This window comes from Squalius cephalus (genome assembly GCF_949319135.1).
Source record: "Squalius cephalus genome assembly, chromosome: 23".
NCBI classification, from domain to species: domain Eukaryota; kingdom Metazoa; phylum Chordata; class Actinopteri; order Cypriniformes; family Leuciscidae; genus Squalius; species Squalius cephalus.
Window position 1 is genome coordinate 10,188,483 of NC_137144.1, and position 26,345 is coordinate 10,214,827.

The 26,345-nt window shown below is 36.8% G+C and overlaps 1 protein-coding gene across 2 annotated transcripts in view; it reads left to right on the plus strand.

The window, feature by feature from the left end:
• Positions 1–1,804: 1,804 nt before the first annotated feature.
• dusp8a (dual specificity phosphatase 8a) overlaps positions 1,805–26,345 on the plus strand; it is a 46,615-nt gene continuing 22,074 nt past the window's right edge. The window contains exons 1-3 of one of the 2 annotated variants that reach the window (XM_079859425.1): positions 1,805–2,141; positions 15,648–16,004; positions 25,002–25,140. In XM_079859425.1, the coding sequence (XP_079715551.1) occupies positions 15,774–16,004; positions 25,002–25,140 (370 nt within the window). In that variant the 5' untranslated portion in view covers positions 1,805–2,141; positions 15,648–15,773. Of the gene's footprint in view, positions 2,142–5,067; positions 5,258–15,647; positions 16,005–25,001; positions 25,141–26,345 lie in introns of those variants that run through there. The other variant, XM_079859426.1, reaches the window with a different exon arrangement.

Here is a 26,345-nt window from a genome sequence, read left to right on the forward strand (position 1 = left end):
CAAAGGCAGAACCAGGAGTCACAAAATTCTTTAAATGCTATACTTCCGCCAGGTGTGTAGGAATGCAGGACTGATCAGTTCTTGGGTGTCCCGCCACCCGAAGGCCGCTGAATATTGGCCTTCCTTTAGATCATTAACTCTATATTTACTTAGTTTTCTTTTCCTGAATACCAGTCTTTGACCTTGTGAGAAAAAAGTCATGTTATACAGAACAGTAACAGGTACACTATTGCCAACTGATTCCCACACAACTTTCCATAATCGTTAATAAATGTCTTACTTACTTATGTTCATTCATCATAGCCTACAGCACATTTTTCCAGAGAATACAATGTTGCTCTCTTATGCAGTGGCGAATAAGTAACCTTGACTTGAATGGTGTATTTTGCATGTTATACAACTTTATGCAATGCAACACTGGCACCCATGAGTTTTATCTGGTTCTGTATGTATAATTTATCATAAAGAATTTATTGTTTTACTCTAATTTCAGACCCATACTTAAAATCTTACACTAAAACAAAATTAAATTAAACTAAAATAACCTAATAAAAATGATAAATGATAAAAATGATAACCTAAAAAAAAAAATTAAAATAAACTATTTTTAATGTTTATGGTTTAAAAACGTTTTATGTCATATATCTGTAAAATTATTGCTTCCAGATAAATTTTGTTCCTAATAAGTTTGCATATGAAGTACACAGCAGTGTCAGTGAATACAATGCTTGAGATGAACACATGTGATGTGTGAAGAAAGCAAAGAAAAAATAAGAAAATAATATTTTGTGAACTGAATATTTTTATTATGCAATTTTCCAATCAAGCAGTTTGTCAAATTGTGTTTATAATATCATCACAATCATTTCCATTACAAAATGCTTTTAAGCACAACATAGGCTATAATTGATATAAATATAGAAAAAAAGAATAAAAATGACAATTTTTGTAGGGAATTGTAAATTGTAAATGTGTAATTCACCCTTTTCCCGCTAGATGACAGACCTTTACTGTAGAAAAAACGACCACAGTTAGCCTAGTTCTCTCCCTCCTCCAGAAGAGGGCGCTCGTTTAGAGACGTTCTACACTGTCATGCATCCTATATTTTACAGCAAATAGAATGCTGAACTGTACAATTAAAGGTATAGTTCACCCATGCCCCCCCACCCCCAAAAAATTAAAAATAAAGTCTCTCATAATTTGTTTACCCTCAAATTGTTCCAAACATGTATGAGTTTATTTCTTCTGTTGAACACAAAAGAAGATATTTTGAAGAATGTCGGTAACCAGACAGTTGATGGTAGCCATTGACTTCCATAGTAGAACAACAAAATACAATGGAAGTCAATGGGGTCCATAAACTGTATCAACATTCTTCAGAATATCTTCTTTTGTTTTCACCATTAAAAAAAAAAACAAAAAAAAAAAACACTCAATCAGGTTTGCAACAAACTGTGAGTAAATGATGACAACATTTTCATTTTTGGGTGAACTATTCCTTTAACATGCCATTAAATGTATGCCCATTTGACCCACTTTTAAGGATTACACTAGTATTTCATTAGCATAATGCTAACAGTATTAGCCTACACTAAAAGTTCACTTTCTTATGTTCATTTGTTGGTTCGTTCAAAGAAACAAAACAGCTGTAAATATTCAGCATCGGGTTTATCTCATGTCCAGCGAGTGACCTACAAAGTGCGCACTAACCCTAACACGCTCTCTCTTTAAAGCCTCAGTGTCCCTTTAATCTGCGGATCAGCGCGCTGACGTCAGCGAACCCCCAGGGCCACGCGCTCCCATTGGCTGGAGGTGACGTCAACGGCATTTTTTTCCCTCCTGAACCATGACCTCATCCTTAGTTCATTTATAGTGCCTAAGTGCACCTTCTGTTTTCCCGGCTGGCTAATGTCTACTATCGCTTATCTCTCTTTTCGTCACGGCGTCACTCGCTGGCCCAGTTGCGCTCTAGAAGAATGAAAAGGTTTTAATGGTTTTGTTATTCGCATGTGTGTGACAGACAGCGGCACAGACTCATGGTTAGTATACACTAGTGACGTCTGCTGGCGAATGGCTTCCCATCGGAGCGCAGTGCCCTACATGGAGAGCAGCTGAAACACTCGGGACCCGGGCAAACGGAGGTGAGTGCAGGCTATGGAAGGGGCGTATTGATATTTGAGACCTCACATTTAGGCATACGGCTTTATTTTGATGATAGTCGAAGAGAGACTGTGTTTTTTGGGGGGATGGACGTACTGGCGTGTATCGACCACTAGTGTCTCGTCTGAATGAGGGCAACTGTGTGCCTCAATGACATGTTAAACCAGACAGTGGTCATCATAATGTATCATCAATCGGCCATCATGTATTGTTAAATATGAGGTATTGTAAATCATCGTCATCTCATGACAGATTATATTGAATGTTTGTCTTCTGATTTGAGTGAGGCTTGTCATGCATGTCTACATTGCAGTCTGGGAGCTTTGTGTCCAACATCAGGTTTATAGTACATTTCAGTTACATTTCCATAATGTCCATAATACTGTGTGTGTGTGTGTGTGTGTGTGTGTGTGTGTATATATATATATATATAAATATATACATATATATATATATGATAATAACATTAAACAATAATAACAAAACAACTCATTCTATAAATATACATAAACAACATATAGTAATTGATTATTAATTATTAATAGTAACATTTGAATGTAGGCCTAGATAAACTATGATTGTTATTTATTTTGATCATTAATTTATTAACGAAATCAATAATGATATGCTGTTGTTATTAGTAATATAACACTTTAATATGCATTTAATTATAATTATTTGGATCAACTGAAAGGTTTCATCAACCTATTAACATGCTGTAAAAATAAAATAACAATAATCATACTTTTCAATATTTTATATGTATATTTGATTTTTTATTTATTTAATTGAATTTAAAAAAAATAATAACTTTGTAATATATAACGTCTATTATAACCTATATACAATATAATATTATTTAGTTTGAATAATTATTATTAACAGTAACAATAATAATGTTTTAAGTATTGTTATTAGTAATAATTTAACAACATAATAGCCTATAAAATAGTAATATACATACACATATTTAGTTTTCTATATTATAAAAACATTTTCATGAATTGATATGAAACAACAATAACAAATTATACTTTTTATTATTGTTATATTAATAATTAATAGAGCCATTGAATACATAGATATATTGACATTATAATATATAAAATATAATGTCTTGTATAAAAACTATGGTGTTATTTATTTTGATAATTTATTATTAACATTAGTCATATGCTTTTATTATGTTATTATAATGTATATTCTCTAGTGCTCAGATAGATAGATAGATAGATAGATATCAGGCTGCAGGGTTTAGATCTTGCTCTGTGTTTTATTATTATTGTGATTATGATTTTTGAGTGAGCGCACATGGTTATGATTAGTCTCAGGAGGAAAACTTTAAGAACGTTGTCTTTCTTTATGTATATAAGGACATAATTGATGCACTGATTTGAAATGCTGTGATATATTTGTGTGATTTAAAATGTTATCAAACTAAAAAGCTCTTGCTCCATAATGTAAAAGGCAGATTGGCTCATGTTACCAAATCCAGTTCATCACAACAGATGATATCACTGCAACAATGATTAACAAATGCATTCAGGCTCAGAAAGAACAATGGTCTATATCAACGTGCGTATGGCACAGAGTCCAAATAAGTGATGTCATCCATATAGTTAATGAATAACCCTGATTAAGATATTTTGCTCTCTTTTATCTTCCATTCGGCGATGTTTGTTCTCTGTTGTTCAGGTGCAGTCTGTCATTATAAAGCAATCGCTGTCACTTTAAATAGAGATGCACGCTTCTCTTTGTTTTGCTGTCATGGGCCATTTCAGCAAAAAAAAAAAAAAATCTATTTTGTCGTTTCTCGACATGCTACTCGGAAGTAGTATCAAATCCCTGGAAATCAATAGAACAGATGTTTGGTGTGTTTCTTGCTTTGGGATGTGAGGCGACAGCCTCCGCAACCTCTCCGCATGCCCAGACAACTTTTTTCCTTTTCCGTTTTTATATTCCGTTGCCATGGCAACTGTGTAGTCTCACTCTGTCTCCACATCAGCACTTTGCACCACTGTTGTTTATGCCGGTGTTTTTGATGAAGTAAAGTAATACCGGTCAACAGTTTGGAATAATTACGGTCTCATCAAGGCTGTTTTTATTTGATCAAAAATACAGTAAATCAGTGAAATATTATTACAGTGCAAAATAACTGTTTTGTATTTGAATCTATTTTAAAACATAATTTATTCCTGTGATGCAAAGCTGGATTTTCAGCATCATTACTCCAGTCTTCCGTGTCACATGATTAGAATAATAATTAGAATAATATGAAGGATCATGTGAAACTGAAAACTGTGGTAGTAATGCTCAAAAGGAATAGGCTACATTCTCATTGTTAGTTAATATTATAATGCATTAACTAATGGAACCGTATTGTAAAGTGTTACCTATTACTATTTTACTGTATTTTTGATCAAATAAATGCAGCCTTGGTGAGGATAAAAGAAAATTTTAAAAAATAGGCCAGTAGAGGAAAATATGCAATGCAACTAAAATAAAAAAGCACGTCACACCTTGTCGTCTTTGAAAATGCAAGAACTATTTTCTTGATTTGTTATCGCAACTTCAACTTCAAAGTCAAATCAACTTTGATTATTAATGTGGTTCAGATAAAGTAATATTTATGTTTATATTTATTAAACCAATCTCCTTCATTGTATTAACTCAAATATGTTATTTCAATGAACTCAAAATTAAGGCAACCAGGTAACTTAGGCTACTTTTTTAAGTTAAACCAACAATAATGTTTGTACAGTGAACAATGCAAGGTAATGCTCAGTCGGTGGTCTCGAGAGAATACACACACCTTCTCATTTCGACATACACAGTGTCAAACTGCAGTGCACAGCCTCCCCCCCCCAACCTTGCAACTGGAGTTGTCAAGCCGAAGGAACGCCATTAGACACATGCAGCGTCAGCCTTGTTATTCTCTGACGTGCCTCCACTTCTTCCTCTCATCCTGCGGCCCGCGGGGGGGCTGTTGTCATGCTATCGACCGTCCGATTGCAGGAGAGGTTACAGTGAGGGTTTCTTCTCTCCAAGGTGTGGCTGTACATCCTTCCTGTGGAGCGATTAAAGAGACAGAAGGGTGGTAAGGAGGTTTCGGTCTCTGGTGGATTATTGCGTGTCTGGAATCCTGCATGTGTTTGTGTTCTGGTGAGAATATGCAGGTTATGGTTACTTATGGTGACTGGGATTGTGATCAAAACAAAGGCGTCCATGTTGGGATGCTGGTTGCGTGAGGCTGGTCCTCTGGCAGCGTCGCTCTCGTACCGCACTGGGTTTGTTTATGTGGACGTGATGTGAAACGAGCCGTTTCATTATGAAACTGATGGATGATTATTTGACTTAGAACTGTTTAGAGAGAAACACTGGAAGTGCGAAGTGAAATGGAGATTGTGTGTGTGCGTTTGTTTATGTTCTTAAACATTCTGCTGGAATGCTTGTTTTTCTTCTTTTGTTTCCTATATAGCAAAAATTCCTTTATTTAATATATGCACACACATATTTATATATATAGATATATATATACACAGAAATGTGTGTATGAGAGTCTGTGTGTGTGCCTCAGTCTCTCCCTCCTGATTCTGCAAGGCGCTGCAGATATCTGAACGTTGCAGCATCACCCTCCCTCAATGCAGCAGCAGAGGGAGAGAGAGAAATAGACAGAAAGATAAAGAGTGTCAGTTTGAAGCAACTTATATTCAAGGTTATTATTGTTAACAAAAACTATTACAAAGATGACAACATACTTTAAAACATTTTTTTATGTAATTTTTTTTGCATGTGAACAAAAATTAAACAAACAGTAAATGTGCACTAAAATACAAATACAAATTCAATAGCCTACATTTTCATCATTCTTAGTTTTGTTTTTTATTTCTAAGTAAAATGACAACTAAAATATTTGCAAGTGAACAAAAACTAAATAAACTATAAATGTGTGCTAAAAATAAACAAAAACTTAGTTTTTATTAATTTTTTTCATATTATTATTTTTTTTTTTACATTTTTGTCAAGGAAAATAACAACTAAAACATTTGCAAGTGAAAGAAAACTAAATAAACTATAAATGTGCGCTAAAATACAAATTAAATCTCTTAAATCTCTTAGAATTAATCTCTTAAAGGTAGCGTAGGCAATGTTTTTCATAAACACTTTTTGTTATACTGGTTGAAACTCTCTTCAAATCTTGATAGCATATATAGATAGTTACATGTATCTTATGTGGAAGTCTGAGGACCAAAACATTTTTGTCCAATCATTGCATTCGGTCCGAATTCAAATTAATGATAGGATGTCCTACCTGCCTGTCAACCTATTGCACACCTTCTCACACCTTCTCATGCAGACATCACACGTCATCAGCGTGTTTCATGAGACAATGCAGAGTTAGACAGACGTCAGTCACCGAGCACCGCAAACAAACAGCAGCCACCTTGAACTAAAACAACAATTACCGTAATTACGAGATGGCAACCTGTGACGTCCTATGCAAAGCTGTTCATGTCCTCGGAATTATGTGTTTCTATGGAAACACTATCAACGCCAAAAAACTGTCAAAGCTTAAGTCAAAATTTTACGTTCATTATTTTTGTAATGTGCTTTGAGACATGAGGTAGTTTAACGCCGTCTCTCGTGATGCTTTGCAGACGCAGCTCTGGCTGTGCACGTTCATGTATTCTAAAGGAGGCGTGGCTTTGGAGACGCTCTGAAGGGAGGGTGGGATCTCAGCTAGCTTGCTATTGCTAGCCTCTCCGAAATTGCCTACTGTACCTTTAAGCCAGACTTCAGACTATTGGTGTATTTTGTCAAAATAACCAACCATTTAGACAAGAAGCGACTGTCTGATCATCAGACCAGAGAAATAATTCATCCAAAAATGTTGTTCCAAACCTCTATGACTTTCTTCGTTCTGTGGAACACAAAAGAAGAAGAAATGTCACATTCTGAGAAATGTTTCAGTGTTTTTTTCTCCTTATACAATGGAAGTCAATGGGCACCAAAACTGTTTAATTCCAATGTTCTTCAAAATGTCTTCTTTTGTATTCTGCAAAAGAAAGAAGCACAGGTTTGGGATGACATTAGGGTGAGAAAATGATTGGAAGTATTGTCCGAGCCATTATAGGAAAATGGAATAATTGAGTTATAAGGAATGGAACCAAAAAATACTATTGAAACAAAATTATTTTCCAAAAATACAAATGGATTAAAAACTATTTTTGAACCATTAAAGCTGAACATAAAATAAACTTCAAATAAAAACACAAAACAAAATAAAAGCTTGTTAAATTTCCAAACCTTTAATAACCTTGCTTACAGTCTGGCTCTTGGCAGTTAGAGGAGAGCTTATCCTGATCATCTGCTTAACCTTAACCTTAACCACAACCTTGGTTGTCTTCGTTCTGTGTGCTATCTCTGCATAGTTGCTCACTAACATGTGCTAATGCACAAGGCTCTGTTGCGTTCAGTGAGAAGGTGTTTTCCAAGGAAACTGATTATAAATCCTCGGTCTGCCAAAAGCACCAATTCTAAAGCATCAGAATTTGTCATAGAGTGACATGTTTATCCGGTTTGAGTAGAAAGGTTACCTCTTTCTACTTTCACTTTTGGTGTGGTTAACCTTCCATTAGTAAGCCAGTGGAGGAGGGTGACAGCCAACACCATTTTTTTTAATGACGGGTGTTGCATAGAGTAGACGTTTGGAGGAATACGACTCACATGAGATATTTTGTTTGAGAATATTTTGTCATGTTGGACTTTGATCATCTACTATGATATTTGTTTGTGTTTTTGCTTTTTAACAATGTTAATTATAGGTTCCAATTATTACGGTTACTGTTACTTCTGTAAAATCATAATGCCAAACCTGCATGACTGTGAAACACAAAAGAAGATATTTTGAAACAATATTGGATCACATTGACTTGCTTTATATGGACATACTGTAAACAGCTGAAACATAGCTGATTTTTGTGTTCTTTAGATGAAAGTCATACAGAATAACTAGGTTTCCATCCAAAGTTGCGAATTTAAAGGCACACTATGCAAGATTTGTACCTTAATATAACAGATTCGAAATCATTCATGCGATTGGTCCGCTGGTTAGTCCAGTTATCCAATCACATCCTCTGATGAGGCAAAGTCACATGAGTTTTTTTTTGTTGCTTATCGACGGATTTATATGTGTTTCCACTGTACTTCTTATCGGATAAAAAATATCTACCTCAATTTATCGCATACATTTTTTAATGCATATTTTAGGAATTTATGTACGTCTTGGCATTTACGCCCGGCCATATCCAAAAATCCTCATAAAAATAGGTCGATGGAAACATAGCTAATGACATGAGGGTGAATAAATGATGACAGAATATTTGGGTCAGCTTTCCTTTTAGAATGAAACAGTCACATAACAGTAACTGGTAATCATGGTAAAGTGTTGTGCTGAATGGGTTGCGACCACAACAATTTTTCTCAGCTAAACTAGGCTGTATGTTTTACTGCAAGGCAGTTATGGCTTTCTATTCATTAGATTATATGAACCCACTGCAGTGTTGCTGCTGCAAACGAATACTTCCCTCATCCTCAACTGGCGCTTGGTTTAGTCTTTTGCTCTGCATAATGTAAACGAGTGAGAGATTGGATTGAGAGGTTTGGAGATTGAAGCGTTCAGAAGGTCATTGCATACTCAAGCGGTTCCTGCTCTTTCAGGCCTGATCAACACATCACCCCACTCATACACAGTCATAAACAATTCCTCTCCCTCCCTCACAGATGCCTTCCTCCAACACAGATGCACGTACATTGAACACATAAAACTGTTTTCAGTCTGCCAAGTGGAATATTTAGGCTAAATGTGCCTCTGCAATAAAAGGATTACTGAAAAGACTATATGTGATCCTTGCAGCCGTGGCTATAAAAAGCACATTTTTCCAGTCTTGTTACATAATCTGTATTGGTTCAGTTTCCTAACGTCACATCCTCTCCAGCTGTAATATAAACACGGTCAGTATGTAATGTATCGCATATTTCCGATAAAGATCTGCTGAGCTAGAATCAGTATTGCCATTCATAAAATACTTATAAATACTGTGAAAGGAAAACATAATTGTATGAGCCCACAGCTTCATTATGGACGCATTAGTTTGATGATAATCATAGATTTACAGTTAAACTATGGTAACTTTATCATAATATAGTTATGTTGCTCACAATTTGATAAAAAAAAAATTAAATATTAAAAATCAATGTAGTAATGACTGTTTTTGTATAATACAGTGAATTAAATATTTAAAAATGAAGGATATTTATCACATTCTTTTTATTTGGAACATTATAGTCACGAACTAAAGCTAATATTTGCAAGTGAATTATTAAATGTATCTACAATGGTATAATAAACAGCAGTTTAAAAACATTATCTAAATATATATTTTTGTTTTTACAATTTAACAGTAGCATCACCTTTCTATGAAATACTAAACTGAAGGATTGTAAATAGTTGTTATTTTCATTTTAAGAATTTAACTGTATAATGTATACATTTTTATTATTTTTTTTTTTCTATGAATACAGCCTTTCATGCTAACATGGCATTAGAAAGGTAAATAAACAGTAGTGACTGGCCTTTTGGCTGTGGTAAAGGTATGGTAAAGTAACTCTCTCTCTACTTACATACTTTAGCATTTGGGGTCTATATGAAGAGTTCAGATGCAAAAGCCTCTAAGTGCCATTTGAAATTTTCTTCTAGAATGATCACTTTTATCAAGCTCGTATAGTTAAGTTCAATAATTTCACTTAAATGGCAATGCAAATTACCTATTAATTGTCATTTAAGTGAAATTTCTTAAAATTACTTAAATATACAAGCTTTATAAAAATGACCATTCTAGAAGAAAATTTCAGATGGCACTTTAGAGGCTTTTGCATCTGAACTCTTCATATGTGCAGTTAAGAATTGTTATTATGATCACTGGCGATATATGATCACTTGATGAATTTATTGAAGATTTTAGTGTGACAGCAGATGTTGTTTGGGCTGCAGCTGGCTTTCATACTCCCAGAGCTTAGTTTGCCCTAACGCAGGTGGTTCCTGTTTCATTAGTGTCGTTAAGGCCAGAAACATATGCAAATGCAGATGTGAATGCTTGGCCAGTGAATTGCAAGTGTGCTGTATCATTGTGCAGACTTAATGTGTGTTTTTGCACTTCTGTGGCGGTAGCAGACCTGAATACCCGAGGAAGTGATAAAGTTAGCTTTAAATGTTTGTGCCATTAATCTGGATTTGTTCTTGTTCAGAGTGCTAGCTAACTTATGCAGAGTGCTATGTGATTTAATTTAATTAACTTGCTAAGCAAGCTTCTGAGTGTAGAATCTAGTCTAAAAGTTCATAAAGTGCACGTAAAAATAATCCATATGAATTGAGTGGTTTAGTCCAAATTTTCTGAAGAGGATTGATCGCTTTATATGATGAACAGATTTAATTTAGATTTAGTTTAGGTTTAGATTTAATGAACAGGCTTTTATTCACATATGAACTTTCATCAACTCACACATCAGTTGTGATAAACGGAAGCTCAAGTATGTTCGCTTGTTGTGCAAGAACCATTGAGGTTCATTCTCGTTATCCAGCACATTTGAGCTTCTGCAAGAACCAATGAGGTTCATTCTCGTGTAATGCGGCACGTTTAAGCTTCTGCAAGAACCAATGAGGTTCATTCTTGTGTTACGCAGCACGTTTGAGCTTCAGCAAGAACCAATGAGGTTCATTCTCGTGTAATGCGGCACGTTTAAGCTTCTGCAAGAACCAATGAGGTTCATTCTCGTGTAATGCGGCACGTTTGAGCTTCTGCAAGAACCAATGAGGTTCATTCTCGTGTAATGCGGCACGTTTAAGCTTCTGCAAGAACCAATGAGGTTCATTCTTGTGTTACGCAGCACGTTTGAGCTTCAGCAAGAACCAATGAGGTTCATTCTCGTGTAATGCGGCACGTTTGAGCTTCAGCAAGAACCAATGAGGTTCATTCTCGAGTTACGCAGCACGTTTGAGCTTCAGCAAGAACCAATGAGGTTCATTCTCGAGTTACGCAGCACGTTTGAGCTTCAGCAAGAACCAATGAGGTTCATTCTCGAGTTACGCAGCACGTTTGAGCTTCAGCAAGAACCAATGAGGTTCATTCTCGTGTTACGCAGCACGTTTGAGTTTCAGCAAGAACCAATGAGGTTCATTCTCGTGTTATGCAGCACGTTTGAGCTTCAGCAAGAACCAATGAGGTTCATTCTCGAGTTACGCAGCACGTTTGAGTTTCAGCAAGAACCAATGTGGTTCATTCTCGTGTTATGCAGCACGTTTGAGCTTCAGCAAGAACCAATGAGGTTCATTCTCGTGTTATGCAGCACGTTTGAGCTTCAGCAAGAACCAATGAGGTTCATTCTCGAGTTACGCAGCACATTTGAGTTTCAGCAAGAACCAATGAGGTTCATTCTCGTGTTACGCAGCACGTTTGAGTTTCAGCAAGAACCAATGAGGTTCATTCTCGTGTTACGCAGCACGTTTGAGTTTCAGCAAGAACCAATGAGGTTCATTCTCGTGTTATGCAGCACGTTTGAGCTTCAGCAAGAACCAATGAGGTTCATTCTCGAGTTACGCAGCACGTTTGAGTTTCAGCAAGAACCAATGAGGTTCATTCTCGTGTTATGCAGCACGTTTGAGCTTCAGCAAGAACCAATGAGGTTCATTCTCGAGTTACGCAGCACGTTTGAGTTTCAGCAAGAACCAATGAGGTTCATTCTCGTGTTACGCAGCACGTTTGAGTTTCAGCAAGAACCAATGAGGTTCATTCTCGAGTTACGCACCACGTTTGAGTTTCAGCAAGAACCAATGAGGTTCATTCTCGTGTTACGCAGCACGTTTGAGTTTCAGCAAGAACCAATGAGGTTCATTCTCGTGTTATGCAGCACGTTTGAGCTTCAGCAAGAACCAATGAGGTTCATTCTCGAGTTACGCAGCACGTTTGAGTTTCAGCAAGAACCAATGAGGTTCATTCTCGTGTTATGCAGCACGTTTGAGCTTCAGCAAGAACCAATGAGGTTCATTCTCGAGTTACGCAGCACATTTGAGCTTCCGCAAGAACCAATGAGGTTCATTCTCGTGTTACGCAGCACATTTGAGCTTCAGCAAGAACCAATGAGGTTAATTCTCGTTTAACGCAGCACTTTGAGTTTCAGCAAGAACCAATGAGGTTCATTCTCGAGTTACGCAGCACTTTGAGTTTCAGCAAGAACCAATGAGGTTCATTCTCGTGTTACGCAGCACGTTGGAGCTTCAGCAAGAACCAATGAGGTTCATTCTCGTCTAACGCAGCACTTTGAGTTTCAGCAAGAACCAATGAGGTTCATTCTCGAGTTACGCAGCACGTTTGAGCTTCAGCTAGAACCAATGAGGTTCATTCTCGTGTAACGCAGCACGTTTGAGCTTCAGCAAGAACCAATGAGGTTCATTCTCGTGTAATGCGGCACGTTTGAGCTTCTGCTAGAGCCAATGAGGTTCATTCTCGTGTAACGCAGCACTTTGAGTTTCAGCAAGAACCAATGAGGTTCATTCTCGAGTTACGCAGCACGTTTGAGCTTCAGCAAGAACCAATGAGGTTAATTCTCGTGTTATGCAGCACGTTTGAGTTTCAGCAAGAACCAATGAGGTTCATTCTCGTGTTATGCAGCACGTTTGAGCTTCAGCAAGAACCAATGAGGTTCATTCTCGAGTTACGCAGCACGTTTGAGTTTCAGCAAGAACCAATGAGGTTCATTCTCGTGTTATGCAGCACGTTTGAGCTTCAGCAAGAACCAATGAGGTTCATTCTCGAGTTACGCAGCACATTTGAGCTTCCGCAAGAACCAATGAGGTTCATTCTCGTGTTACGCAGCACATTTGAGCTTCAGCAAGAACCAATGAGGTTCATTCTCGTTTAACGCAGCACTTTGAGTTTCAGCAAGAACCAATGAGGTTCATTCTCGAGTTACGCAGCACTTTGAGTTTCAGCAAGAACCAATGAGGTTCATTCTCGTGTTACGCAGCACGTTGGAGCTTCAGCAAGAACCAATGAGGTTCATTCTCGTCTAACGCAGCACTTTGAGTTTCAGCAAGAACCAATGAGGTTCATTCTCGAGTTACGCAGCACGTTTGAGCTTCAGCTAGAGCCAATGAGGTTCATTCTCGTGTAACGCAGCACGTTTGAGCTTCAGCAAGAACCAATGAGGTTCATTCTCGTGTAATGCGGCACGTTTGAGCTTCTGCTAGAGCCAATGAGGTTCATTCTCGTGTAACGCAGCACTTTGAGTTTCAGCAAGAACCAATGAGGTTCATTCTCGAGTTACGCAGCACGTTTGAGTTTCAGCAAGAACCAATGAGGTTCATTCTCGAGTTACGCAGCACGTTTGAGCTTCAGCAAGAACCAATGAGGTTCATTCTCGTTATGCAGCACGTCTGAGCTTCAGCAAGAACCAATGAGGTTCATTCTCGTATGCAGCACGTCTGAGCTTCAGCAAGAACCAATGAGGTTCATTCTCGAGTTACGCAGCACTTTGAGTTTCAGCAAGAACCAATGAGGTTCATTCTCGTGTTACGCAGCACATTTGAGCTTTAGCAAGAGCCAATGAGGTTCATTCTCGTGTAACGCAGCACTTTGAGTTTCAGCAAGAACCAATGAGGTTCATTCTCGAGTTACGCAGCACGTTTGAGTTTCAGCAAGAACCAATGAGGTTCATTCTCGAGTTACGCAGCACGTTTGAGCTTCAGCAAGAACCAATGAGGTTCATTCTCGTGTTACGCAGCACGTTTGAGCTTCAGCAAGAACCAATGAGGTTCATTCTCGTGTTACGCAGCACGTTTGAGTTTCAGCAAGAACCAATGAGGTTCATTCTCGAGTTACGCAGCACGTTTGAGCTTCAGCAAGAACCAATGAGGTTCATTCTCGTGTTACGCAGCACGTTTGAGCTTCAGCAAGAACCAATGAGGTTCATTCTCGTGTTACGCAGCACGTTTGAGCTTCAGCAAGAACCAATGAGGTTCATTCTCGTGTAACGCAGCACTTTGAGCTTCAGCAAGAACCAATGAGGTTCATTCTCGTGTAACGCAGCACATTTGAGTTTCAGCAAGAACCAATGAGGTTCATTCTCGTGTAACGCAGCACGTTTGAGTTTCAGCAAGAACCAATGAGGTTCATTCTCCTGTTACGCAGCACGTTTGAGCTTCCTCAAGGCGTTTGTTCTCAAGCGTCATGTAGGTTCAGCTGAGCTTCCGTTTGTGTTCGCTGATCATTGTTTATATGTGAATAAAAGCCTAAATTAAATCTATAATATAAAGCGATCCATGTCTCTTCAGAAAATTTGGACTAATCTGCTCGATTCAGATGGATTAGTTCTACCATCTATTTATTCACAAATATCTTCATTTGTGTGCTGAAGATGAACTGAAGTCTTATGGTTTTGGAACAAAATGAGGGTGAGAAATGAATGACCGACTTTTCATTTTTGGGTGATATCACAGGGTCACCCGGTCAGTGACAAATATCAGCGTCTATGGTAAATGTAAGGAAAAATAGTTTACAGAGAGCAATTTTAGAGGTTGAATAACTGTACTCTTTGTATCCATGTTAGATTCATATTGTTCTTAAAAACTTTAGTAAAACTTTACAATAAGGTTCCATTTGTTAGCAATAGTTAACTTCATTTCAGCATTTACTAATTTACTATTAAAATCAAAATGTTTATCTTATTATTTAATTAACTTAAGCTAACACATATGGGGTTCCTAAACTTTTTTGCTGGCTGAACCCCTAACACCTGAAATATTTACTCGAAGTACCTCCTGAGTGTTAATATTTCAATATTTTAACGACACATTCGCAAGCTTACAGTTCTCTGATGTTGGTTAATGGTCGCATGACATGCAAGTAAATATTTATTTTTTTGTGCATGTGTGTTTTATTTTGACTTTGTAGCCAAACTTTAAAGTAGACTCAAACCTCTGTTTAGTGTATCAGTCCACATTCACAAATGCTTGTGAAACTCAGCATTAACTAATGTTAACTTATGGGACATTTCTGTAAAGGGTTACCAAAACTAAATACCATTTACAAGAAATGTTTCAATTGAATGACTTTAAAAGTTACATGTGGTGTAACCATCAAGTAAAATGTAAAAACAAATTTTCATTATCGTTATGTAAAATCATTATCAATCATTATTTTCACAAATGTTTGCTCTTTGCTCTGACAGGTAATGTTTGCTCATATGCTGAAAAGAAGAACAAGCAGGAACAAACTTGTTTTTGTCCTGTGTAGTTTTACCTTACAAGAAACAACGATCCTAACTATGTGACCAAAAAACTAAACGAGATGCACCTTGCCCAGTTATGATTGTTTGCGATGTGCGGTCTGAAATAAAACAATAAAAAAACTGTTGCTTTTGTTTTTCCTCAGACACCATGCGCACCTTGATGTCTCTTTGTGACCCGTGTCAGTGATTTTATTATCACTGATCCACCGCCTCTGCCTTGGTTGTCGTTGTGAGCAACCTTCATCCAGAGAGGGCTTCTGGGTACCTCCATGGCGGGGGAAAAGGGCCGCCGCAGCGTCATGGATATCAAGCGCCTGGCGGGGCTGCTCCAACGTGGAGCCGGGCGATTGCTGGTCATCGACAGTCGGACTTTCTCGGAGTACAACGCCTCGCATGTGTACGGTGCCGTCAACGTCTGCTGTTCCAAACTGGTCAAGAGGAGGCTTCAGCAGGACAAGGTGTCAGTTACCGAGCTCCTCCAACCCAACGGAAAGGTCAAGGTATCAAGTGTGTGTTTGGGAGAATGTGTGGATAGTTTACGTAATCAAGGAATTGGGGAACTATTGGTGACATCCAAAGGCGGTTGATGTCTGTACGCGGACAGCTGTGAGCCTTTGAAGGGTTCAGTTTACAATGCTGTTCTTTTTGTGTGGACTTCACAACCATGTCACTTCACAATATTATAATGAACTAATGTTTACTTGTGAACACCCATTAAAGAGTCCCTGCTTTTGGCGCCAACTTGCAACATCTGCAGGCAAATTCATATGCACGTATAGTATTTGACACTTCCTTATGTAAAATGATTTTGTAATTAGGTGTAGTAGTCAACAGTCAGTATGAAGTCGAAGAAAATGTTTGAGATCACAAATCAGGGGTCTTGATGTTTTCTGGCGAGCAACTACCCTTGATCTTCCCAGATTGCTCATTTCTAAATTTGGAGGACCACTGTAGGTTTATTGGTTATCAGAGACTCTGAAATTGGAGACTTGAGTTTTCCATGACTTCTACATCGAATATGACATCATTTTTCCCGCCCGACTGGCATGCCAAGTCTTTATATTTTTAGGCACTCTGTGAAACTGACTGAACTCTTAGGGGGAAATCCAACCACCGACAGATGTCACGTAAAACTTCATGCCATTACTGATGAGGTCAATGGAGAAAACTGATCCGCCTTTATTGCGCACCTCGCTTTCCGGAAAAATTATGCCGCATAGGGAATGCAGTGAAATTTTATGTCACACCAATGATGAACACTGAAAGCAAAGTCATGGTCTCAAAGCCACCATAACACAACACCCTTTTTTTGAGGGCATAGATACAGCTTGCCTTTTTGATTGTTGGTTCATGAAATCAATTTTGTCAGTTCCTCATATTCAGGTTCACGAATGAGTGACCGACCTGTCATGCATGCAGTCTTTTCCGGTTTGGCTTGCAATTAGAAGGTTTGCAAGCTCTTTGTAACCCATTTCAACTGTTTTTTTAGATGCAAGTTTTTTGTCCCATCTATTAATTTACACAATTCACACTTACAATGACTTGAATAAACCTCTTCTATGATAAGCATGTTTTTCATTTCGGAATTTAAATTCATTTAGATATTTTTTGGGTGCAATTGAAGACACTAAATTGTCTGTAGGTGTAAATGAGAGTGTAAATGTCTGTGTATGAGCCCCTGTGATGGACTGGCCATCCGTCCAGTGTCCCCTGCCAGTAGCTGAAGATGCTGGGATAGATGGATAATAAAAATAAAAATAGATGGAAAATAATGATTAAGATTTCAAGGTGTGAGTAAATATTTTGTTATATTTGACATTTTTAGGGTCATGGTTTTTCATTACCATATGAAACCAACATGAATACAAAAGGTCTATTTCTACGAATTTGGCAAATGCGTTTTAAACTATATTTAATTTATATAGATTATGTCATGGTATGATTTAACTATTCGGAATCTCTTGATATTTTGGGTACTTCTTCAAAATATGTTTCATATGTTTTAGTATGGTGCTGGCACTGAGCATGTCAGTTCTGGGCCTTTGTGTGCTATTTGTTTCCAAAAAAAATAGGCACTTTGATTCAGATTTTCTGGCCAAAACCAGTTCCATCTGAACTTAACAGAGTGGCACTGTTTTCTTGGGTCACTCTTTCGCTGCATTCCCTATTTCTTTCCACTGCCGAGCCTAGAGGCTGTGTGGCTTTTATTATCTCCCTCAGTAAAGAGGATAACACTTGTGATTAATGCAAGTCCTGGATAAAGCTGGAGCTATCTGGGTGTAAGTGGGGGGAGGTGGGATGGGGGACGAATTCAGGAAACTCTTTGTTATTGGATGAGCATGACATCATAATCTTTAGTGTGGCCACTGACAGAGCGCTAGCTGAGCACGTGCAAATCGTCTACGCGACTAGCGCTGGATCCAGACAAAACCCTACCCCCTACATCCCCCCCCACTGCTTTGGACAGCTGCCATTGCCAGAAGTTGTGGCATCAATGTGTGAGCTGAAAGTAACGACATCACCGCAACCAAAGGCCACCAGTGTGGTCCATTGTGAGCGCGAATAAAGGAAGGAAGTGAAAGAGGGTATAAATGGATGGGTAGCACACATCCACACTGAGATAATGCCCGAGGTCCCCCATGGCTCTGTGTTCGGCCCATTTCAGATTGCATCAGCGGAAGGCACCATATGCGCCAATTGCCTGGCCTGCATTGTAAATGGGTCAGTGTTAAGTGCAGAAGATAGAGTGCAATGGTACAGAAGCAGGTCTTCCTTTGCAGCCACGAACAGTCTTGGCTTATGGTAATCTGTGCTGCTGAATGTTCCATTGAGCTGGTACTGACAGATGGCTATGTGGTCGCCCAGAGCGAAAACAGCCGAATAGACAGATCTGAAGGATGTACGGATTGAACAATGGCCTAAGAAAGGAAGGTTATTATCCAGGCCTTTATCTTGCACTCTTTGTAGAACATCACCTTTTCAAAATTTCACATGTAGACACTAATACATTTTTCTATTTTCTAACGAAAACATTTTCCATGCAAAACTCACCGCCAGGTTTATGGCTAAAACAAATGTGCCCACTCCCAAGTCTCAATGAGATTCTGGCACTTCTTCCTTCAGTGTAGTTGAGCTGGATAAAGACACTATAACTTTGCCTCATCGACACTTATAGAACTGAATGGAATCAACATTGAACTGACCTGAGTGGAATATTTACACTAGAGCAGCTTATAGCTGAATTGAACTTGCTTCATAATTGATGAACATGGTGCATTGACACAATTATTGAACTGATTTGAAATAACACTGAAAAAACTCTAAAGAGCTGCTTTACTGCTACATTGATTAATTTTACAACATTAACAATGTTATTTTCCTGTTTATTAATGTGAAGCTGCTTTGAATCATTCTGTGTTGTATAAAATGCTAAATGCTTAAATGTGACTTGACTTGAGCGATATGTATGCTAAAATATATGCAACATCTGAAATCACATCAACATACTAAAAAGCAGTAAGTAGCTTCCTATACTGTAGCTTCCTAAACATATATTTTCATGTGAAAATTGACACTGTTGACTATGTCCTGATCCACTGAACATGTAAAAGTACAGAGGACATACTTGTCAACAAGTTAAATTAGAATAAATGAGCCAGAGAGCTGAATGGCACGGGTCAATGGTCTCAAGATATATGTATCCACACAGGCCCCCGACAGGTGATATAAATAGTAATTGAACGTGCCATTTTTTAAATTCTGCTGATGTCACAGCATGCAAACGATCTGAATATGTTACAGATCTCTGCAGTGACCTTGGGAACATTCTGTGGATCTTGGAAAATGTAGCTATTTGACATTCTCGTCTTTGTGGATGACACCTAACTATTACTGAACCTCTCTATTGCTTGGTTTAGTAATAAGTGGGTACCTAATTACAACCCCACAGCACTGGCTGATGGGATTTTCAAGGTGTATCCGGCTATTCTCTGAATAGCATACTACCAATATACTACTAATATTTTATATATTAATTACCATAATATTTTTTATATTCCTTCAGTATGCAATAATATGTACTGTATACTATTTGCATTGAGTCAATTTCTGTATGTGTGGAATACCTGAATAAACTATATTTTTGGTTGTACGTGTACTTAGCTTAGAAAGGACTGGCTAATATAAGGTAACTACATGGGTTAAGGTTAGGTTTAAGGGTAGCATCAGGGTTTGTACCTAGTTATTTCCCCGTTATTACTATAATAAGTACACAGTATGTACATGGAGAACAGGACTATAAAATAAAGTGCTACCATATATTTTTTAAAATATTACAGTTCCAATTTCATCTTATCAATCTTATCTGAGTGAAATATCACATACAAATAATAAATGCATAAAATAATAAATACTATACATTATACTGTATATTATATATTCATTTTCTTAAATAAAATAATAGATATTATACAGTACATTATATTTATTTTATTAAATCATTAATAAATAAAACAAAATATTATACAGTACACATTATATATATATATATATTTTTTTTTTCCCCAAAATAATTAATAATTAAAATAATATATTATACATAAGACAGTATATTTTATGTATTGCCTAAAAAATATACCTTATACATGGCATTTCATACTTTAAATATTCAGCACACTGCAATAAATATCAATGCACTCGAGTTGACCTTACTTTTCCAGTGTGAAATATGAGCTGTAAAATCTTTCTCTGTCGGCCTGTGAGATGTTTTTACCTAGAATTTTACACAAAATTAGATTTAAAAAAATAAAAAAAACTTTAAATTTCAGAGAAAACTGGATATCACTTTGTACATTAATAATATGCCTGTCATGTTGATGTTGAACCGAAGGACTTATAAGTAAAAAAGCAGTTGACAACAAAGTCAAATGTGTAAATGTGGCAGCATTCGTGTTTGCCCTATAGGTGACCCAGGCTTCAGGAGGCCTTCACGGGAGGCCATGCTTCTAAAAGACCATAATCCCCAGGTGATGATGTCATGTCTGGATTTAGCTTTCATCCAATTAAGGTGGAACACCTTGTACCGAAGCGGGAGGGGCCTGTGGGAGACGGGCAGGGCGAAGAGAATGGAGGCTTAGGCCTAGTTTCTCACTATCCCCTGTCAATCAATAGCCTCAGTTTAATACCTTATCTAACAGCTAAGCTTCACTTGCATAATCGGTCAAGGTAAATGAAGAACGATAGGTGTAAACATATTCCAGGCCCTTTAAAACCAGGACTATGGTGCTATTATTTAACTTTCTCAGTCAGCCGAGTTGAGCTGGCAGGGAACGCTTGGTACTCTTCCACCGAGTCCGACCTTCGGCAGGTGACATCACCTTTTAGGCACATTGCCAAGTTGACGGTGTTGTGGTGTACACACGCCGACTTTCGTTTTCTTTCACATACACCTTCTCACCTTACTTACTTTTAGAGACACTTTGCATTTGCAAGGTTCACTAGTTGTGCTATGGATTTGAATTAAAGGATCAATATATTGTGCTGTGAAGTCCAAAACTACATTTTTCTTGCACAAATGGAAATAGTCCATTAATGTGGTAAACTTTTAAAATCAGGTCAGTGCCGTTTATAATAAAGGCTAAGGTTAAGGTTGATTTGACCTTTTATTTAAAGACAAAGATGGTGTTTTCTTTTTATGAACTGGGCAACTGATGTTTATTTAACTGATGGACGATAACTATGAAGTTTTAATAACTGTTCTAATTTGGTAAGAATAGGGAAGTCTAGTCCACACCACAACTTTAACAATAACAACTCAATAACAAAATTATGTCATTGGAATCACAATCACAACATTTTTTAATAATATATATATATATTCAATAATATATATATATATATATATATATATATATATATATATATATATATTAGGGCTGTCAAACGATTAATCGCGATTAATCGCATCCAAAATAAAAGTTTGTTTTTACATAATATATGTGTGTGTATGGTGTATAATTATTTTCTATATATAAATACACACACATGCATGTATATATTTAAGAAATATTTGCATGTATATACTGTGTATATATATTTATATTATATATAATTTATATTATATATAAATATTTTATATATAAATAACAAATTTTTCTTAAATATATATGCATGTGTGTGTATTTATATATAGAAAATAATTATACTCCATACACACACATATATTATGTAAACACAAACTTTTATTTTGGATGCGATTAATCGTTTGACAGCCCTAATATATATATATAATATATATTCGATATATATGTGTATATTTTACAACTTCTAATAAACAGAACATTATCGTCCATTGGTGTGAATGCTAATTATTGTTATAGTTATCTTTATAGTTTGTCGTTCTTGGTGTGAAGACCTAAAAAATTATTAATTCACAAGTCAGACAAGTGACTAAGTCGACATTTATGTGATGTATGTGAGTCGACATCGACTAGTCGCTGATGACGTCATTAATGAACAAATAAGCCAGAACCTTGAGCCGAGACTCGAACGCGGGTTGCCTTGTGGGCAGCACGGTGTCATAAGCCATAGATGTGCACAAGACAACCCGCGTTCGAGTCTCGGCTCAAGTTTCAGGCTTATTTGTTGAGCTATTGCTCCTCAACAACAGCTTATTTTTATCAGTTCTTTTGTCTTTGAGTCGTAATTTTTCTTGCAGATTTCTGCTCGTTCTAAATCAGATACAGATAAAGTAGCACAGTAAAGATATTTAGCACAGTAAAGCATTTATATGAATGCTAAATTAATTAATTACACATTAGTGAGAGAGCGATTGTGCGTGAATTATTTCTACCTGTCAGCGTCTCTCTACTAATAGTGAAGCTGTGGGGTTTAGTTACTAAGAAATATACGCTAGAACTTTTCCGTTTCTAAGATATTTTATTGATAAATCACAGAACATTTCTGCACTATTGCACTATTTCTGTGTGTGCGCGATCTGCACGTTATGTGCGAAGCTACTGTCTGCATGTGTGTGCGTTACAAGGCAGCTGCGCATTAGTTTAAAATGGCGATTAACTTGCGTGTACAATAAGATGTTTAAAACGTGCATTCACCTGATCTATTTTGAGCGTCCAGATGGTATAATCAAACATATCTTGTGGAGCACACTCAGATTATGCATTTATTTGGCATTTTAACTGTTTGGAAATGGAGCGTAAAAGTGTACTTCAAAGATTTCTTATCCTGTTGCGCCCTCTACAGGCCATGATCAGCGACTAGTCAACATCAAGCTTAAAGGTGCTGTATGTAAGTTTTTGACTGTACTAAAGCATAAAAATACCATAATATTTTTGCAAATTTGCAGATTTTTAGGAAACATGCTGAGTTCACATAATCGTTTCTCTGAAGAACAATGCTACAGCTAGTTATTTTACTTTGAAATGTGCGTTGCATGTCAGAATGTCTGTTTTTGTTTTGGTCTGTGCGATATCGCACGCTGCCAATTTACCCAATAGTATTTCGCCACCACAGGTTGCCAGTTACCACATTCATTTCTGTCCTTCCAAAAAAAAAAAAAAAAGTTTCTCGTGAACTCGCTGAGGAATGCTTGAACTATTGAATTGAAATGAATAGCAACTTAAATGTAAGTTTCTTACACAGTCTTATGGGCCACATTATGATATTTTGGAGGGCTTGAAAGCTTCATTCCCTGTTTATTGCAAATGGATAGAAAACTTAGAAAATTCTTCATATTCCGTAGTCATACTTGGCTTATTTAATTGCTTTTTCTTTTTTTGTGACTAAAGTCATTGGAAATCACAATGTAGTGGTGACCAATATAACTAAATGCATTCCTATTAATCGTCTATATTGTTGGTGTTTTCCCTTCCTGCATTACTTTCCTCTTCTCATCCCCTCTTTTTTTGCTCCTCCATCTTTCCTCATCTTCTTCCTCTGTCACTGGCCTCGTTCGGTCTCCCCTCCTCTCTTTCTGTTTTCTCCAGTAGTGCTCCAGTACAGTAGTGAGTCATTCTGCAGCGGCTCTGGCTGATGGTCATGTGATCAAAAACTGCCTGACAACATTGAGACAGCCGGGCTCGCGTGCAGCCACACACAGCTTCACACTCCTGCTGCATCGCAAACACCCCCCCACACACATAAGCGCATCACAAAGTGCATGCACTCCCATTCGGGTATAACGCACTAGTGCACACGCTAAAGCCTCGCAGCCGACAATTTTTGTGCGAAATGCGTGTCATTGCTCTTGATTCTTACATGTTTGTCTGTTCCATATTAATGCACATTAAAAAGCTGTGGCCTTTCGTAAAAATGCACTTTAATAATCACTGTCATAGTACAGTGATTGAGCGATTTATCGGACGGATTGATTAATTGGCCAATAAACATGCACGTCTGGCCAAAATGCTGTCTCCCCCTTGTGTCAGTTCCACAATAAATGGTCTGATGTATTAATAGTATATTGATTATATTTATAGTATATCGCTCATACAAACATATTAGTATACATTTTGTATATAATAATTGATATATAATATATTGCATTATGATATTGTCAGTTCCACAACCCTACATCCTTATCAATATATATTATATATGTAAATATATATTATTAATGATATATCATTTGTATAATATATTATTCTAATATACTGTTTAACTGCTCTACAGTAAATATTCTTAAAAGTAAAAAGTAGTTGTAAATACTTCATATTGTCTAATATATTATTAATTATCCAAATCATCATATATATATATATATATATATATATATATATATATATATATAAGTCAACAGAACAAGGAAACAATATTTGTGTTTTATTTGTTTTTAATATTGCTATTTAGGTTTAATTTATTTTTATTTCAGTTTTAGTTTTTATTTATTTCCATTTAATAATTTTAGTGCTTCAATTTAAATTTATTTCAGTTTTATTGCCAAGGCTATATTATTTTAGCTTTATTAACATAAATGTTAATTATAGTTAACGATATAGTTATTAATAATAACCCACATTTATATGTTTGTTAACTACATATATATATATTTGTATGTATGTATGTGTGTTAAATAATATATTGTGTTTTATAATATATATTCACAATTCTTAGATGCTTGTAAATATTATAAATGATAAATATCAAATATTGTAAATAGTTAATATTGTCTAATATATTATTAATTTTCTAATTACACATATAGTATTCATCATTGTCTAATTTTATGCATGTATGTATGTATATGTTAATACATGTTTATGTAAACAATCATTTTCACAATATTCACTTTATATATGATTGTTGTATCTGATTATATCAATTTGTCATTAATATAATTTTTTAGCTTCTTTGTATGTTACATTTGCTATAATGTCATCATGGCAGCCTTGCTATATTGTGAAAATAGTCAGATGCCCATTTGCATTGCATTGCATCTATGACTTCTAACTGATATGTTCCTGTGTGTTTGTGCACTCAAGGTGGACCTGGCCCGCAGACAGGAGGTGGTGGTGTACGATCAGAGCACTAAGGACGCCGGTCAGCTTTCCAAAGACAGCTTCGTCCACATCCTCCTGAGCAAGCTGGACGGCACCTTCCACAGGGTGTCTCTGCTCACAGGTACAGAACATCAGCATTTACTGAGACTTACGCTGGGAAACTGAGGTCTGATCTGCAGGAGAGGGACTGGGACGTATCGGTTCTGGTTCATACCAGCAGATGGCGATTCTTACATCACAGATTCTCAAACACACTCCTGCGTTATGCTGTCATTTCCTCACATTTACTTTACACGTTTCTCTCTCTCTCTCTCTCTCTCTTTTAATTTCCCTTTCGGCTCTGTCTTGTCTGAGTGGTTTTTTTTCTGTGCAAATGAATCAGAGGCCTTGATGATTAATGTTGTGTGCTGACAGGTTTTTTGTTATGTCATCATTTAAGGAATGCGCACACTCGACTTGTCGAGTACTCATTTTGCACCATGTAGTTGGCTAGTAAAAACATTCATTGTTTTCAAATTGAGTTTTCATTTGCGTTGTTTCATGGTGTAGGCACCAACAAAATATCACCTAAATCCCCCCATTACCGGTGTTGTTTTTATTTTATTTTACAGTGTTTATGCTTTAAACAATGCATACTGGTCATTTTATTTGTAGTGATTATAGTGCTCTGCATTGCAGTCGGACAAAACCTGGAAAATTAGCAACCCGGAGTTAGCATTTTAGCACTTTTTGTTCCATCGTCCCGTTGTCAATGGATTTTTTTATTGGTTTTTGGTTAAATTCCTGAAATAAGGTCTGTGGTGAACACAAGCTATTTCCACATTTTATTCATCAAATACATCAGTAATGCGCCACTGTGATTTTTTTAAAGCTGTTACGTGTCTTGAAAAAGGCAGTTGCTAACAAGTGGCTAAATGGGACTATAGAGGTTGTCTGGGACATTAAACGTCATCAGCCAAACAGGGGAACTCATCTACTCACTAGTTCGCTTTCACAGCCTCTTTGTGTTTATAATTCCGCTCTTGCAAACCGTTCTAACTCAAACTTTTAGGGAATAAAAAAAAAAAAAAAAAAAGACTGAAAGACTGTGAAAATGGTGTAGTTCGTTCATAGCCTAACTTTAGCTTTCTACTTATGGTGATTGTATTTAGGCTTCATTAAAGTTGTGTTCATTTGTGAAGATCTTCATAATGAACAAAAATATAGGAATCATAAACATTTGCTGGTCACAGAGTTTATTTTCTGCAATAATCCAAAAGCCAATGGAAAAATCCTAATGGGGTGTATGTCGAGGGAACCATGGTGAACTGAACGTCGGGTTGGCCA